Below are 18,362 nucleotides of genomic sequence, written 5' to 3'. Positions count from 1 at the left end.
ATTATTATTATTATTTATTATCCTGCTTTAATCCAGGGGTACGAAACCTGTGGCCCTTCATAGGTTGTTGAACGCCAACTCCCATCAGCCCCAGTCAGCATGGCCAATAGTCTAGCCTGATGGGGCAGCAATATCCAGAGGGCCACAGATTCAGACACCTCCCCAAGCCCAGTCTACCTCCGTCCCCCCCATAACTGCACCTGTTCATATTCACCCTGTTATTTCTCCCAGTCTCCTCTTCTCTGACTTCTTCCTGCATAGATTATTACCTTTTGAGGGCAAGGACCTTGCCTTTCTCCCCCCCCCCCTTTTCCTTTTCTTATGCTGAAAAACGCCATGTACACTAAGGACACAATATAAATAATAACTGCCCGTTGTGGCTCTGACGTCAATTCAAAAATAGGGCGTGAGGAACTGAGTGGGGCTGAGTCCTCCTAAGGACTCAAATCCAAGTTTGCTCCTGACCCATCATTTCTGAAGTGAGAACAGTGGCAGAAAGCAAGGTGGGAGTGGAACACACAGTTTATTAATTAGGCCAGGTATGAAAAGGAATCACAGTTTGTTTGCTTAATGAGACCTTGTGAAGTGTGGCTCATGAAGAAAACCAGCTGTGAACCACACACTCTTGCCGTTGCGGGAGCCGGAAATAGAGAAGTGTTGTGGCTTTTAAAAAGGCCCCCTGGAACAGACTTGTCCGAACCAGGATTTCATTTGAGCTAGGTTCTTCCAGACCAGGCATAGGCAAACTCCGGCCCTCCAGATGTTTGGGACTACAGTTCCCATCACCCCTAGTTAACAGGACCAGTGGTCAGGGATGATGGGAATTGTAGTTCCAAACATTTGGAGGGCTGGAGTTTGCCTATGCCTGTTCCAGACCCTATTTTTGAGCATGTGAGGAAAGAATAATGGCCATTGTACCTCTGAGCATGTACAGACTGCATTCCACTGGATAACAACGGTCACACACCTGGGTTTTTTAGGAGGCAAAACTTCCACCTCAAACTGTTGGAGTTGTACAGCCTACTAGCTGTTGTTACAGGAATCTCTGGTTGCACATGTTCACAGGTACAGCAGGATCACTTCCTGATTTCAAAAGCAGCTGTCGTCTCTGAGAAAATTATGCTCAGATTAATTCTTCACTAATGCAGCTCATAGGAAGATAGGAAGCTACCTCACACCAAGACAGAACATTGGTCCAGCTCAGTCAGTATCATCTGCTGGCTGGAAGCAGCTCTACAGGGTTTCAGACAGGGGACGATTCCAGCCCTACCTGGTCATGCTGGGGTCTTGTCTAGTCAGGCCATGCACTATACCCCTAAGCTACGGCCCCTTCCTCCGTCTCCCAGGGGCACAACACCTGTCTGTTCTAGTGTGTGTCCACACAAGAGGTGTTTATAGATTTCAGAAATAATTTTCAGGAATGTCCTACATTTTTCTCCCAGCCTTAACTTCTGATCCATGTGAAAAATACAGTAAGTATGCAGTTACATTGCTAGACATTATTACGTAAATATATAGATATTATTATTGTCCTAATACATATATGATTATTAGTACCCTACTGTGTTTTATATAAGCTTGTTCCAAATATCAATATATCCAAAGAAAAGTCTATGTCTATATAACTAATCCATTCATATGTTGCAAGTGTCATCATGCCATCAATCCATTGATTAACGGAGATCCTATCTTTATTGTTCCAATTAATCAATATCAATCTTTTGGCCACAGTTAGGGCACATAGAAAATCCCTTTTTTGTTGTCCAGTTGTCAACTTCCATACAATAGGTATAGAATTTTTCACACTTTTTTCCCCCTTTCTCCCTTTTCCCCTCTTTTATTACTTTATTTTTGTACCTGAAGTTCTTCTAATAAAATATCAATAAACAACTTCTGATCCATGTGACCACTTGAGCTTGCCAGCATTCGGATAACCTGGAAGAACAGCCGGGAGCATCCTGGTCACCGCTGCTCACTGTGAGGTGGACCTCACTCGTGATCAGCCTAAGACAGTCTGCAGGATGGGTCTGTACCTGTGGGAAAACAGCCTGTGAATAGCGAAAGGAGACACGCAGGAGCACATAGTCCGCTGACCAGGGTGCACAGCAGGTGTGTGTAAGCAGGTGAGAAAGGAGTGGTGTCACCTGGGTGCTCATTGAATACTCAATCTTTAGCCCCACACCCATGCGAGGCTGTGAGGGGCAGGCTGCAGGACCTGTGGGTATATTTCCCCCCTTTTGGCTTGCAGTGAAACGCTGTGAGCACAGAGACAGCTTGTTCTGTTCCACGCATCCTGGCTGTGATTCTGCTAGGCAAAGAGAGCTCTTAGGTGTTTGGCCAGTCATGGCAGCAGAAGGCCAGTCTGGAGAGAACCAGAATTGTTGCTGGCTGTTCCATTAGAGTTGGTGAAGTGGGAGGCTTTGTGGTGTCGTTTTGTGTGACATGGTTTTGCAGAAAGGTAGGCTACGGATGTTCTCTGCTGACCTGAGTTCATAGGCCCAGCATTTGGGCACTGTTGCTTGCACACACCCTCACTGGTGAGGGGAGAGACTTCATCAGGCAAGGCCTTCTTCCACCTGCCTGAGGCAGAAATCCAGTGAAAGCAAAGTTGATCTTTTATTATCTGTTGCAACAGAGTCCTCGCCCTCCCCCCTTTTGTCAGGAGGCGAAGGACCCAGAACCAAGAAAAAAACGCTCTTTTTAAATGTTTGCCTTTTGGCATGAAGGACATCGCCTTTTGCAAACGTCAGAAATACGGCACACATAAGGCAGGGTTACAGTGGCTCAGGCAAGTCAAGGTGTGACATTGCTGAGGATGTAGCAAGTTTCACATGGTTCCGGACACAGTTTTACACAAAGCATTTGCGTTTGATAAAGACAATCAGGAAGCCAATCAGGCATCCTCTATGCCAGGGGTCCGCAAACTTTTTCAGCAGGGGGCCGGTCCACTGTCCCTCAGACCTTCTGGGGGGGACGGACTATTTTTTTGGGGGGGGAAATGAATGAATTCCTGTGCCCCACAAATAACCCAGAGATGCATTTTAAATAAAAAAGACACATTCTACTCATGAAAAAACACGCTGATTCCCAGACCGTCCCCGGGCCAGATTTAGAATGCAATTGGGCTGGATCTGGCCCCTGGGCCTTAGTTTGCCTACCCATGCTCTATGCAGAGCATCTGAGCAAACAAAGGCAAATTCAGGTACTTCCCAATAGGTTAGCTGCCGAAGTGATCTCAGGCTAGGACAGGCATAGGCAAACTCCGGCCCTCCAGATGTTTGGGACTACAATTCCCATCATCCCTGACCACTGGTCTTGTTAGCAGGGGATGATGGGAATTGTAGTCCCAAACATCTGGAGGGCCGGAGTTTGTCTATTCCTGGGGTAGGGGAATAACGGAGGATTACTCGCAATACGAAGGGGCAATAATACATTGTTCCATGGGGAAACTCAGGTCTTCCTTGTTACTTATTTTCATGTATATTCTGGGGACATGTGGCACACAACAGATGTATAGAGGAGGGAAAAGGGGGGAGGTATTTAATGGGCATTTTTCTGGTAACTCTTGGTAAGTAAAAGATGTGTAAAACTGCATAGAAATCATTAAAAGTGATTGCCAAGTAATTTCAATTATATTATTTATTAATATTTGTTGTTGTTGTTGTTATTGTTTTTGTTGTTTAGCATTACCGGACATTTTCAGAAGGTAAAATTATTTGGTTTTCCAAATGCAGTTTATGTGCCAAAACCGTAGGCTTGCCAAGCAAAATGTTGTCCAATCACAAAAATAATAGCAGATTTTAATTCCTCACACCCAAAAACGTATTTTCAAGACCCCGCCCAACAGAAGAAATTTGCAAAAATAAGTACCACCCCCTAAAATGACACGCCCTACCCCAGCACCCGGGTTGGCTACCCCTGCTTTAAGGGGTTTGCTCTGTCCGGGCGATGACAGGGTTAAAAGCAAAGCGTCGGGGAAGCGTCGGGGATGGGTTGCTAGGCAACGCGGCTGCCCCCCCCCCGAATCCAGGCCAAAGAGGTGGAATGGTTCCTCGTGCAACCATCACTTCCGGTTCCCGATTAGCCACCCCTGTGCGAGAGGCGAGAGTGGCGGAAGCCGGCGGCGAGAAGGCAATGCAGATCTTTAAATAGGCGGGTGGTGGGACGATGCCCGTCCAGCTTTCTATTCCGCCCCCCCCCCACCTCTATAAAAGGTGGGGAGATGTGAGACTATATATTTCCACTACCTTCGCCCCGCAGAGGGAGGAGGTTGCCGGCTGCAACGGAGAACCTGAGCTGTCGTTTGGGAACCACCGGGACTGCGCCCCAGAGGCTGAAGGGGAAGGGAGAGGTGCATGATGGGAAAGGAGGAGGTGATGATGCTTGCAGTGGGTCCTTGGCGGGGATGCTGTACCTGTGCCTGTACCTGTGGGTATCCCACCTGAGCTCCCCCAGGCGCAGATTCCTGAGTTTAGCAGGGAGCCAAGCTGGGTGGGGATGGGGGGTGGAGGTGGCTGGTTGGGGGCTGTGCCTGGGGGTCCCCCAGATTCAGCCCAGTGCTGAGTGCGAATCCTCCAGGGCATGAAGCGACCCCCTCCCTCCCGGTGTGTTCCTGCAAGCAGGGCTGGCCCACCCGGGAGAGGAAATATCTCTGCAAATGTTGGATCCCATCCCATGCAGGGATAAGGGCTTGCCTTGTGGGGTTAGTTCTGGAGATGTTGTGGGACTGAAGCGGAGGGGGGCTTTTCCATTGAGAGAAGGGGGGGTGAATGCAGCAGGAGGGGTGTGGTAAAGGTAAAGGGACCCCTGACCATTAGGTCCAGTCGTGGCCGACTCTGGGGTTGCGGCGCTCATCTCGCTTTACTGGCCAAGGGAGCCGGCGTACAGCTTCCGGGTCATGTGGCCAGCATGACTAAGCCGCTTCTGGCGAACCAGAGCAGCGCACGGAAACACCATTTACCTTCCCGCCAGAGTGGTACCTATTTATCTACTTGCACTTTGACGTGCTTTCGAACTGCTAGGTTGGCAGGAGCAGGGACCGAACAACGGGAGCTCACCCCATTGCGGGGATTCGAACCGCCGACCTTCTGATCGGCAAGTCCTAGGCTCTGTGGTTTAACCCACAGCGCCACCCGCGTCCTGTAAAACCATGGCCTGGGTCAGGGCCGGATTTAGGTTTGATGAGGCCCTAAGCTGCTGAAGGTAATGAGGGCCCTTTAGAGGTCCAGCTGTCCTTTGTCAACAACAAATTGTCACTGTTTTTTTGTGTTGAATATCTGCTATATGGTAATTTATGGACCTCTTAAGGGTGTTGGGTGTAGCTCTGCAAAGAGAAACTACAAGTTCCCTGTGTTTTTTTTCTGGAAAGTCTGCCCTTAACAGTTTTGGCTTCCCGCAAATAGACTTGTAATTTTGTGAAGTGTTTCCAGTTTCTTTTTTGCTTACCTTCATCCAACTTTGGTACTTTTGCTGAAGACCTGTGGAAGTAAATTAAATTTGACATATTTATAGATATCTGCACTAGTGTGACAATCTGGAACCAGATTAAATTTATTGTGTGGGCATACGTATAGAAATCTGTAGCCCTGCAACGATCTGCTATTGCATTAAATGTATAGTATAGGATTAAATGTATGTATAGACACAGCTATAGCGATCTGAGGCTGAGACATACCACTGAGTATGCATTAATAATAATAATAATAATAATAATAATAATTTATTTATACCCCGCCCTTCCCAGTTCAGAAAACCGGGCTCAGGGCGGCTAACAACAAATTTAAAACACTTAATTGATGCAACAAAAATCAGCATAAAATACAGTATAAAACGTGAATAACAAAATCAGAATTCAAAAATCAATTTGGGGGAAAATCCATTCAATAAATATTAGATGATCACCAGGACTAGCTGGCTAATTTAGTCCTATTTGGGCCAACAAGAAGACCAGGGGAGAATTAGCTGTGGGAGCCCAGAGCGGGTAATCTTCATAAAAAGAGGAGGGGAGGGAAGGAAGGGGAATAAAAGATCAGGCTAAGTTCAAATTGAAAGCCAGGCGGAATAGCTCTGTCTTACAGGCCCTGCGGAAGGAAGTTAAATCCTGCATTGTGATTGAATTCCCTTTTCTACAAATAGAGGCCACCATGGACCAATATAGCATCCTAGGCCGCATTGGAGAAGGAGCCCATGGGATCGTTTTCAAAGCCAAGAACATAGAAGTAAGTGGAGTCTCACCTTTCACCAGGGATTGACTCTTGGTATTTTTCTCAAGCTCGGGGAGAAGAATGAGTCAAGCAGGGGAGTAGAGGGCTTTTGGGTTTCTTTCACTGCAGACAGGTGAGACTGTTGCCCTGAAGAAGGTGGCTCTCCGCAAGTTAGAGGATGGGATCCCCAATCAAGCACTTCGGGAGATCAAAGCCCTCCAGGAGATTGAGGAAAATCAACACGTGAGTAGCCGGTTTGAATTTCTTTTGTGTGTGTTTACCTCAGTTTACCTTAGGCTGAGAAGAAGGGAGGATGTGGTTTGGGTTACGATAGCCTTAGAAATAAATTGTGTTAGTTGGCCAAAGCTGCTAGTTTCTTAAACCGTGGATCTGGAGCTCCATGCTACTGCAGTAAGATGCAAATGAAATTGTGCCAACTGGACAAATCTGCTTTCGTTTGCCAGTTGTTGTTTTTTTAAAAAATTGCACGTTTGCATTTTAAAATATTTGTCGCACTGTATGAGATTTTGTCTAGGCCCGGAAAAAGAACAGCGATAAGAATTGTTTCATAAAGATGGGAGGCAGAGGATGGTGAATGTTCACCAGAAATAGATAATGGTTATGATGAGGGAATCAGTGGAAAGTTCATCCAAGCCCTCTCTGCGTTAAGCCTTTTTTTTTGGAAACATGAGGGCTGGAAACCTTGGAGTGGGGTGGGGTGGGGTGAGAAGAAAAACACACACTGAAACGCAAATTATCCAATTCTACATCAGAGGACGTGATCTTATAGCATAACAACGTGGCAGGTTTATTGTTCAAAGCATACGAAACAAGGTGCTCATGTATTTCTAGCTGTGAGATGTGGTTGACATTACTATTTCTCTCTCTTGGGTTGTGGCAAAGACTGTGCTGAGTTTGGGGCAGCTGTCCTGTCAGGGATATGGGTTATCAGTGTTAGGATCAAACACCAGACTGTCGCATTGTTCTGGTTCAAGTGGAAGAGGGAACCAGGTCAGCTAGTATTGATTCAGCAGTAGGGATGTACAGTGAGGGGGGGAAGTATTTGATCCCCTGCTAAATTTGCCTGTTTTCCCTCTGATGAAGAAATGACTAGTCCATTATAATGCACATCAGTCTCTGACTTTTGTCTTCTGGGTTTCTGGGGGTTTTCCTGTTGTTGTTCTGTCGCTCACAGCTACAGTAAACCTACCATTAAAATTATGGACTGGTCATATCTTCATCAGAGGCCAAACAGGCAAATCTAGCAGGGGATCAAATACTTTCCCCCCTCACTGTAGTTAGGATCTATGAATACCTTAAGAACTGTAATTGTGAAATACAAACCACCAAATAAAGAATTGCTCATAATTTTTGCCAAAAACATAGAAAATGCTGATTGCTGGGGAATTGGGATTGGGGAATTGACCTGGTCAGGAGCAGAGATTCCCTGATGGTAGCGTAGCTCATTGTTTTCAGTCTAATGCTTTATGGGGTTCCCTTGCACACATGGAACTCTGTATGAGTTCTCCATGCATGTACTGGAGACCTTAGTTTGGTATTTGCGTATCCCTACTCTCCTTTTTTCAAGCCCTTTCTAGTTCCAAATTCAGCAAAGAAAGAAAAGGGGCTTGCAAAACCCAAGCTGCACCAAAGCATTTAAATTAAGCTGTGTTTGGCCAAACTAATTCCAGATACAGAATTTCGGCCTTTGTTTTGGGAAACAATGACCGCATTAAAGCTCCAGAGACCCTGAAAGTGAGGGGCCTGGCCATATTAACATTCTTTCAAGAGCTCAGGTGTGCTTTGCATACGTTACCTTTCTGCAACCTTGAAGCAAACTTGTAAGGTAGGTCAATGCAATTGCAGTGGTACCTCGGGTTACATACGCTTCAGGTTAAATACGCTTCAGGTTACAGACTCTGCTAACCCATAAATATTACCTCGGGTTAAGAACTTTGCTTTAGGATGAGAACAGAAATCGCGCGGTGGCAGTGGGAGGCCCCATTAGCTAAAGTGGTACCTCAGGCTAAGAACAGTTTCAGGTTAAGAACGGACCTCCGGAACGAATTAAGTACGTAACCAGAGGTACCACTGTATTGCCTCCAGTGTGGTGGACTAGGACATGAGAAACAGGGGTTCGTATCCTCAATCGTCCATAAAGCTCACTGGGTTGCCTTGGGCCAGTCACTGCCTCTCAGGGTTGTTGCGAGGATTAAATGAGGGGGAATAACTTTGTATGCCTCATTGGAGAAATAGGTGGGGTATAAACGTAATAAATAAATATTGGAGAAGGGGGGTAGGGCTGATGCTGAGGCAAAGATGTGCCTAAAGCCATTTCATTGGTTTATGGCTGAGGTGGGATTTGAGGGGCAAGGGCCGCGACACAGTTGTAAAGGATCTGCTGTGCATACAGAAGATTCCAGATTTGACCCCCATCGGCATCTCCAGAAAGGGCTGGGAAGGTTTGCTGCCCGAAACCTGGAGTTCTGCTCCTCTGTTCCTGTGAGGACTTCCTTATTTCTCTCTCGGCCTCCCTTTCTTTCTTTAATGATCTTTTTATTTTATTTTTTAACAAAGGATAAATAAAAATAAAATAAACATACATCAAAAAACAGTACAAAATCCAAATATCGAGATTACTCTGAATCTTCTGACTTCCCCCCATCCCTTCCATGGGTCCTTTTGATTCTATTTTCAACTGCATATCAATACTTCTCCAATTTTTCATCTTATCTATACATTCTGCTACATTACAAGTGTATTTAAAATCCTGCTAATGTTTTGACCTGTTTACAATGATTTTGTATATGCATTAGAAACATTTCCCATTCTTTTTAAAATTTCTTCTTGATTCCTGAGCTTCCCAGTTAATTGTGCCATTTCGGCATAGTCCCATCAACTTGATTTCCCATTCTAGTCTCTCGGCCTTTTGGCCACTACACATTGAAGAGTCGGAAGGCAACTCCTTCTCTCCCTCTCCCCAGGTGGTGAAGCTGAAGGATTTCTTCCCCCACGGCACAGGCTTTGTGCTCGTCTTCGAATACATGCTGTCTGACTTGTCGGAGGTCATCCGCAACTCGGAGCAGCCCCTCACCGAGGCCCAGGTCAAAGGCTACATGCTGATGCTGCTCAAAGGGGTGGACTTCTGCCACGCCAACTCCATCATGCATCGGGTGAGGCCTGCTCTGGCTCCCAGATTGCTTTCTTCTCCCCGAGATCCCATCTCCCCTTTTCTCACCTGTTCGCGCTGTACTCCTCTTCACCCCTTGGCTCTCCCATTAAAAACTGCAGGTATTTCCGAACTCCTCCCTGTCCTTTTCAGGATCTGAAACCGGCCAATTTGCTGATCAGCTCCACGGGTCAGCTGAAAATTGCTGATTTTGGGCTGGCCAGGGTGTTCACCAGCGATGGAGAGAGACTGTACAGCCACCAAGTGGCCACCAGGTGAGTCGGGATGGGCAGGGGTGTGGGCTGAGCATAAAGCCAGGGAAGGGAGAGCCAACCCCTTGCTCCTGCTGGAATGACCACAACAAGAAACAGCTCTCCTTCCATGGCGCTTGCAGTCTGGCTTAGCATTGAGAATGCTGTGGAGTCTGATGGCTGCCAGGAACTGTCTCTTGAGATTAGTGAGCAGTGTTGAGCCTGGTAGCTGGAGCTGGGAAGCACTAGGGGCGAATGCGTTTTGGTACGCTCAAAGATGTGACTCACCTAACCTTTCTGTATTAGGTGGTACCGGGCTCCCGAACTCCTGTACGGTGCTCGGAAATATGATGAAGGTGTGGATCTCTGGTGAGTATATTTGCCCTGTCTTTTGCTACAAAAGCAGGGATGGAGAATCTGTGGCCCTCCAGATGTTGTTGGACTACATCTCCCATCATCTCTGACCATTGGCCATGCTGTCTGCTGCGGATGACGGACGCCTGAAGGCTCACCACAGCTTCCCCATGTTATAAGAAAAAAACTGCTCTTTCCCCTTATGGGGTACCCAAGAGCCCAAATAGAGTCCTGTTTTAGGTTTTCTATTGGTAGGAGAAAATAACAGATGCAAAGCAGAGAATATTGAGAAGCAAAGCAGCTAGTAAGCCTGATCTTTATTAAACCCATTGCAACAGAGTGCTCCCCCCACACACAGGAGGCAGGAAGAGCATCCTGAACCCTTATATAGACTTTTGAACTGCCCTCCCTGGAGCCCAAGACCACCCCCCAATACATCATACGTACATCAGAGAAGGGGCGGACTACAACAGAAATCTGAGTGCGTTGTTTTTATCTTGTTTACCAGTGTGGTGTAGTGGTTAAGAGCGGTAGTCTCCTAATCTGGGGAACAGGGTTCGCGTCTCCGCTCCTCCACATGCAGCTGCTGGGTGACCTTGGGCTAGTCACACTTCTCTGAAGTCTCTCAGCCCCACTCACCTCACAGAGTGTTTGTTGTGGGGGAGGAAGGGAAAGGAGAATGTTAGCCGCTTTGAGACTCCTTAAAGGGAGTGAAAGGCGGGATATCAAATCCAAACTCCTCCTCCTCTTCTTCTTCTTCTTCTTCTTCTTCTTCTTGTTTGCCAGGTTACCTGTTTGGATTACCTGGGCATCCTGGCCACTCTTTTTTTATGATAACTACTCAGTTCCTGAATCCAGGTCACAGGATCACCCTATTCATATCTTAAATGTGCCCTGGAGACAGGATTTGTGAGCAAAGAGACAATGGGGAGGCTCCTCATTCCCTTCGACCTTGCAGAGAAATATCCGAGGTCAATTTGGAAGAGACAAAATGGTTTCAGGATTTTTCCTGTACTGATTCAGACATGTGGTTTATATGTGTTTGGCTGGTACATTTATTTTATATCTTAGACCTTATAATTCTCATAACACCCGTCTCTGCTGTGCAGAATCCTTCCATCCCCATGCTGTCTTACAAATCTCTCTTCCTAAGGCTGGGAAATTCATCCCACTCCATACAGGAGGAGGGCTCAGATGGTGTCCTCAGTGTAGCGGGACAGACCGGCCACCTTTCTCTTGGTGGACCTGAACGGTAGTGAATGAACAAGTCTTGCAGTTCCTAAGCAACTGTTACAGATTTACTGTGTGCAGCCAGTGACAGTGCAGCATGTGGGGGGTGAGATAATGAGGGTGTCTGTTGCTGCTGAAACACTCCCCCCCCCCCCTGATTTCCTAGGCACATATGACTTTTGGCTAGTGAGTGCATCAGCCTGGAGTTGCTGCTGCACATATAAACGGCCTCGTCCCAGTATACCCGAAGGAGCGTCTCCACCCCCATCGTGGACCCTGAGGTCCAGCTCCAAGGGCCTTCGGGTGGTTCCCACACTGTGAGGTTACAGGGAACCAGTCGGAGGGCCTTCTCGGTAGTGGCGCCCGCCCTGTGGAATGCCCTCCCATCAGATGTTAAGGAAATAAACAACTCTCTGACTTTAAGACATCTGAAGGCAGCCCTGTTTAGGGACATTTTTAATGTTTGATGTTTTATTGTATTAATATTTTGTTGGGAGCCCCCCAGAGTGGCTGGGGAAACCCAGCCAGATGGGTGGAGTATAAATAAAATATTATTATTAAAATTAAAAGTTATATTGGAGCCCAAGATGAACCTCAGGGCAATGATATACAACAGAGATCAACTGGTTTAGCCATCGTGCAGAAGGAATCTTGTCAGCTGTGGCTTTGTGAGCATGAGGAACACATATAATACTTGTTTATGTACTGCTTAGTGCCCAAATAGGCTGCTTCTTTTTTTTAAAAAAAAAAATAATTTTTATTAAGTTTCCATTTACCAAATTACACATATCATACCAATTAGTCCAAATTATATCAATACACATCATAAAGTCCAAATATTTTCCAGATTATAAATTTTTGTGGGGGATACTCATGCTTCTCGATCGGCCGGAGTCCATTCATCTATATTTCTGCTGCTTTCCTGATGTTTTTCAGTCCCATCTTCTCAACTCTTTGTTGTTACTCATTTTCCTTTTCTATCACCTCCGAGTTCTCTCCACAAGTGGGTTGAAAGAAACAGTTTATATCTCTGTGTGGGCTTTTGTAATGCTCTCTCGTAAATCTCTCACAGAAATCCAATAATCAGGGCATTCGTTCGAGCAGACACGCCATCTTGTCACTCCGATGAAATACAGTCTAAATGTCCGCTCATTAACTTTCCAGACCCGCTGCATCGTAAATTAGTCCTCCAGGAGGGTAGCCTTTCAAATTTACGATCCCAAACTGATAACCGATCTACGGCTCTTCCTCCCTAGACCCTGTATCCTGCAGCGAAGGTCTGCCTGTCCATATCAAATCCGATTTCTTGCTGCGTCAGAGAGAGACTCTTTTCTTTTCCAAATCTTTCACAGAATAAAACCTTCAATTCATATTATTTTCCCCCCCACACAGTTCATTTTTAATCCCTCTTGCAAATTAGTCGTTGAGACGGTTCTTTAAGGGGGAGGGTTGTTAAATTAATCACATGAAAAAGTAGAAAGTCTCCCCCCCCCTTTCCGTTCCGTTCCTCGTACCAATATGTCTACCATTCTCTGATGTTATCTCTGTTCCTTCTATCCCGTTCTCAGTGGTAAAATTATTAGCAGATCAAAACAGAGACAGTTCTTTAAGAGGGAGGGTTGTTAAATTAATCACATAAGAAAGTAAAAGGTCTCCCCCCCCTTTCCTTTCCGTTCCGTTCCACCTACCAACATGTCTGTGATTCTCTGATGTTATCTCTATTCCTTCTGTCCCAATCTTCTTCATCTCAGTGGTAAAATAATTAGCAGATAAAAACACTCCTGACCTCTCTTGAAGCATGTGCGTTTACTTTCTCCAATTGTTTCTTTTTAAGCAACGCAACCAGATTCGCTCCTGAAAGTAGCTTCCGAGAGTTCCGAGCCTGTTTGAGGGCTTTCCGCCCAGTGCCTCACCCCCTCCTTCAATCGAACTCGGGGGTGATTTATGGCAACCGCGGGCGAGTACAGCATCTTCCCCTTCCCAGGGAAGACGAGGGAGACTGATTTTACTCCCCATAATCAGCCTCTAATTACCTCGTACAAGCTAGATAGATGGTATTGTCAGCCATCTTCCAAGGCGCCCCAGTGGCCCCCGTGCCCAAATAGGCTTCTAAGGAGTTTACAAAATAAAAAAGGCAGGTTACATAAACCTTTCATAGGATTTGCTTGGGGTGTCTCTGTGTGTGGAAGACATATACACTATAAAACGAAGCCAGTTTGGTGCCTATTTAACTATCAAGCCTCTCAGCTAGAAATCCAAAATTTCTTCACATCCTTGCAGCAGTACAAAACTGTCCAGTTCCACACCAGTTTGAATATGCAGTGCAGAACCCAAAACAAGGATGTGGTTGGTTTCTGAGCCTTGTGCATTTGACCCCTCTTTTGACCCTGCTTCGGCTGCCCACCCTCTCTCTCGTTTGACCAGGGCTGTGGGATGCATCTTTGCCGAACTTCTCAACAACTCCCCACTTTTCCCCGGAGAAAACGATATTGAGCAGCTGTGCTGTGTCCTCCGAGTCCTTGGGACCCCCAACCAGAAGATCTGGCCGGTGGGTTTGGTAGTTATGGTATTGCCCACAGGGGTTGCGGGTCAGCGTCCCGTGCTTTTGTCTCTGGGAGGAATGGGGGCAGTTTAAAAACAGAGAAGCTTGAGAGCTCACGTTTCCCAACTTCTGTTTGGGAGCAGGAGATCACAGAATTGCCCGACTACAACAAGATTTCCTTCAAAGAGAAGCTGCCAATTCCTCTGGAGCAGGTGGTGCCCGACGCCTCCCCACAAGCTGTGCATCTCCTGAAACAGTTCCTGGTCTACCCTTCCAAGCAGCGTGTTCAGGCAGCACAGGTAAGAGATGCAAGGAGGTTTCTAGCTGGCCTTTGCAGATACCAGAGCAGGGAACAGGGCGAGGAAATCTGTTGGGTTGTAGGAAGTGAGTACAGTCATACCTCGGGTTACAGCCGCTTCAGGCTGCATTTTTTCGGGCTGCGGACCGCTGAAACCCGGAAGTACCGGAACAGGTTACTTCCGGGTTTTGGCGGTTGTGCATGCGCAGAAGCGCTAAATTGTGCTTTGTGCATATGCAGAAGCGCCGAATCGCAACCCGTGCATGCGCAGACATGGGTTGCGAATGTTGCGGGTTGCGAATGTGCATCCTACACGGATCACACGGAATTGGTGCTTGGAATAGTCCTGGCGTTGGGTTGTCCCTGCCCCGTGGTTCCTTCCTTTTGTCCCTTTGGGGAGCATGGGGAACTGGCAACTGGGGGAATCATGTGCTCCAAGAGACCCAATTCCCCTCTAGAATGTGCTCTCCAGGTGTCCTGGAAGAGGCCTTCACCATGAATACATGCCTCTTTTAAATACAGTCATACCTCATGTTACGTTTGCTTCAGGTTGAGCGTTTTCAGGTTGCGTCCCGCGGCGACCTGGAAGTTACTTCCGGGTTTTTCCGCTTGCGCATATGCGCAAAATGACATCATGCACATGTGCAGAAGCGGCAAATTGCTGCCCGCGCAGACCTGGGTTGCATTCTGCTCATGTTGTGAACGGGCCTCTGGAATGGATCCCGTTCGCAACCAGAGGTACCACTGTACGTGCGTTCTTTTCTGGGCCAGGGGAGATGCATCTCACATCAACACATGCTTGGAACACTCAATGGAAAGGGCAGTTGTTGTGCTCCAAATTGCCACCAGAGGGCACCCCAGTCTATTTCCATTGGACTTTCATGGGGCCTGGCTTTCCCATGTTCCCCAAGTGAGGGGGTGAGAGGACACCCAGCTCACTGCTTGAATGTGGCTATTTATTTAGATGCATGAATGGCAATTAGTAATTGAAGTTCAGATAACGAAGAAATGTGTGGGGGGTGGGGTGGGGGGGTAATGGAGGGGAAGGGAAGAGACAGTCTAGGTTCCAGGTCATTTCTACACAATACACTTAAAAGTCTTCCACTTTGCACAGAGGTGTTTTTTAAAATGTATTTTTATTAAAGATTTTATTGATTTACAAAAGTATGTGCAATGTCTCTCTCTCTTGTATTTTTTTTTTTTCATGTAACGTTTTTACAAATCAGTTTCATTTGTTGAGACATTAGGGACAGGAAGAAAAGGGGATGCACAGAGATTTTCAACCTTTTTGAGTCTATGGCTCCTTTGACCAACTACATTCTTTCTGTGGCACCCCTGTGGGGCTCAGGAGCCCAGTTATGTCACCCCTTGCCTGCAGAGCTGGCAGCCTCTCACCCTTTTTCATTTTTTTAAATATATTTTTATTAATTTTTACATATCATTTCCAGCAGTTATATAACATATTTTCTTAACTTATACAACGTTTTGAACTTCCATCAACCACATCTGAAGATTTTTCAATCTTTATCACTTAAACTACGTTTCTTAATTTCCTTATTACTTTAAATTGTCCTGAACTAATAATTCTCTTCATAATCTTCTCTGCAATATTTTGCACAATCCTCCTTGCAAAACTTCTTGCAGTCCTGCTGCCTCTCACCCTTTTTCAAACACCCTCCTTTGTGGCGCGTTCCCTCAGCCTCCTCTCCCCTCTCCTTGGGAGTCCTCTGGGCAGCCACTGGTACCGTCTTTGGTCTCTGATCTGCCCCATCTGCCCCAAAGAGAGGTGCCTTCTCACACTGCCCCTTAGGGGCCTGGGACCTGTCTGTCCATTCCCAACAGCAAGGGCTGGTGGACTGGCTGGCCGGGCTCCCTAGTCCGCTTGCTTCCTTACTCCAAGGCTGCCTCAGCTCCTGGCAACCAGCCCCCCATGGCCAGCTCCAGAGGCACCATTCGCCTGGGGAACTTGCAGCCAGGGCTGCTGCAACAAACAGCTGTGCAAGCCTTTGGGAGGCAGAGAAACAAGAGGACATCAGAGGAGAGAGGGAAGGAAAGAGGGACAGAGGCCAGGGTTGCCCACAGCACCCCAGACCATCATTCAAAGCAACCCAAGGGACCACGGCACACTGGTTGAAAACCTCTGTCCTAGAGAATCCTGGAAATGGTAGCTTACCTCTCACTGAGCTGCAATTCCTAGCACCCTTAACAAAGGACAGTTCCCAGGATTCATTGAGGAAAGTCTTTAAATGTGTGTTAAATGTGCTTTAAATGTATGGTATCGATGAGATCCCAGTTTGCATGCACAGGACCTTCTTCAGCCTCCATGCACAACTTGGTTTACCTCTGAATACCTTGTGTTAAAGCAAATGTGGAGAAACCCATCATTACCTTCAAGCCTGTGAGCTGGCAGAGACCTCTTTTTGCTGGCTGCTTCTGGGCTGCAGGCACACCAGACGCTTGAAGCACATGGCTCCCCCAAGGGATCCTGGGAATTGTAGTTTATTAAGGGTGCTGGGAACCATAGCTCTTTGAAGGATAAACTACCACTCCTTAGATTCTTGGTGGAGGATTTGCTTGGTGGGCTAGTTGGCCCTTGGCTTCATCCAGCCCAGCCATTTTGTACTTCCTTCTCCAGGCGCTATTGCACCCCTGAATGAATGAATTTATTATTTCGGTCACAGACCAGTTCCAGCCCACATACAATATCAAGGAAGTCATAAAACACAATAGGGATACATTTGAATTTGCAATTAGGTTATAACGGGGACAATACAGTGGTACCTTGGGTTAAGTTCTTAATTCGTTCCGGAGGTCCGTTCTTAACCTGAAACTGTTCTTAACCTGAAGCAGCACTTTAGCTAATAGGGCCTCCTGCTGCTGCCGCACCGCCAGAGCACAATTTCTGTTCTCATCCTGAAGCAAAGTTCTTAACCTGAAGCCCTATTTCTAGGTTAGCGGAGTCTGTAACCTGAAGCGTATGTCACCTGAAGTGTATGTAACCCGAGGTACCACTGTACAGATATAGCTACAGTTAAAAAATATACAAATTAAAACTTAGTCATTAACATATAACCTATAATTATCATTTAAAACCTTAATCATTATGATAGCACAGCTTGTTCCCTAAGTTTTATGGCAATCGCACAGCCCTTGGCTTCATCCAGCCCAGCCATTCTGTACTTCCTTTCCTTCTGCAGGCGCTGTTGCACCCCTATTTCTTCACTCCCCCGCTGCCGGCCCACCACCTGGAGCTGCCCATCCCTCAGCGTGGGGGCAAAAAAGCCCACCAGGGCCCCCAGCACCAGCGTGATTTCCATGTGGAGCAGCCTCTGGAGGAGTCGGTGGTGGACCTGGAGCTTGTGGCGCCTTACGTGGTTGACGTATGAAAAGAGGATCTCTTTGCTCTTCGTGGGGCAGTGGGATTTCTGCTGCCCCTCTCTTGGGTCAGGAGAGCTAGTTCATCTTAAGCAGGATTGAGCCGCTTCGTTGAACTGGCAGGAACGGGGTGGCAGAAGACAGAACTGGAGCGGGGCAGCTGCCAGTGTGGACAAGGGAAACGTCTCTTGCCTGAAATCCCCCTTGATGCTGCTGTGAAAGAGACAGGAGCCCTGTTCAGGGCAGGAGTGGACCAATTCCTTATTCCTCTGGAGCAGAGTTGGAAACCTTGGGCACAAAGGGCTGCCAGACAAGTTGGCCTTGCCAGCCTCTTCTGCATAAAAACCACCACTTTGGACCTTTCCTTCCAGGACTTTGGGGTGCTTTTAGCTCCCTGGTTCTGTGGTGAAGCTCTTTTGTAGCAGCTCCGTAGCAACGTTTTGTAATTAAATGATTTGTTAAAACAGTGAGCCAAATTCCTGGTCTCTTTCTTGGATCAAAGACGGTGAACTTGCTTTGTTAAGGAATATGGTACATGGTGGGTGTGGCTTGCTGGGTTTGCCATTAAAATATCCCAGTGGCTCTTTTGGGTGTTTGCTTTGCCCTGTTCAAAAGGCTTTTCAGTCCTGGCATGGTTTAGAATGTGATCTCATGTGTAAACTCCGGAGCTGATGCAGAAACGATTGTTTTGTGGGGGCAGCCATAAGAGGGGAATGGAACAAGCCGAGAGGAATTGATGGGTAGGTGGTCTCCACTGTAGAAAAAGCAAGAATAGCCATTCAGATGCCACAACCATTAGCTTTATAGCGTGCGAAAGAAATCAGAGTCATTAAATGATTCTTGTTACAGGTAGGTAGCCGTGTTGGTCTGCCGTAGTCGAAACAAAATAAAATAAATAAAATAATTCCTTCCAGTAGCACCTTAGAGACCAACTAAGTTA

The 18,362-nt window shown here is 46.8% G+C and overlaps 1 protein-coding gene across 7 annotated transcripts; it reads left to right on the top strand.

Annotated features, from left to right (window-relative positions):
• Positions 1 to 2,006: 2,006 nt before the first annotated feature.
• Positions 2,007 to 17,892, top strand: CDK20 (cyclin dependent kinase 20). Of its 7 annotated transcripts, none has more exons than XM_080988275.1 (9): positions 2,007 to 2,025; positions 6,136 to 6,218; positions 6,333 to 6,446; positions 9,188 to 9,376; positions 9,526 to 9,647; positions 9,930 to 9,992; positions 13,632 to 13,755; positions 13,893 to 14,048; positions 17,245 to 17,892. In XM_080988275.1, the coding sequence occupies exons 1-9, from the start codon at positions 2,022 to 2,024 to the stop codon at positions 17,431 to 17,433; spliced, it is 1,044 nt and encodes a 347-aa protein (XP_080844401.1). In that variant the 5' UTR covers positions 2,007 to 2,021; the 3' UTR covers positions 17,434 to 17,892. The 7 variants fall into 7 exon arrangements, with proteins under 7 accessions (XP_080844401.1, XP_080844407.1, XP_080844404.1 ...); XM_080988281.1 differs by lacking the exon at positions 2,007 to 2,025 and adding an exon at positions 3,697 to 3,706; XM_080988278.1 differs by lacking the exon at positions 2,007 to 2,025 and adding an exon at positions 4,328 to 4,373.
• Positions 17,893 to 18,362: the final 470 nt, after the last annotated feature.

The sequence above is a fragment of the Podarcis pityusensis genome (genome assembly GCF_964106645.2).
Source record: "Podarcis pityusensis genome assembly, chromosome: 17".
Classification (NCBI taxonomy): Eukaryota; Metazoa; Chordata; class Lepidosauria; order Squamata; family Lacertidae; genus Podarcis; species Podarcis pityusensis.
This window is presented reverse-complemented; position numbering and strand designations above follow the sequence as displayed.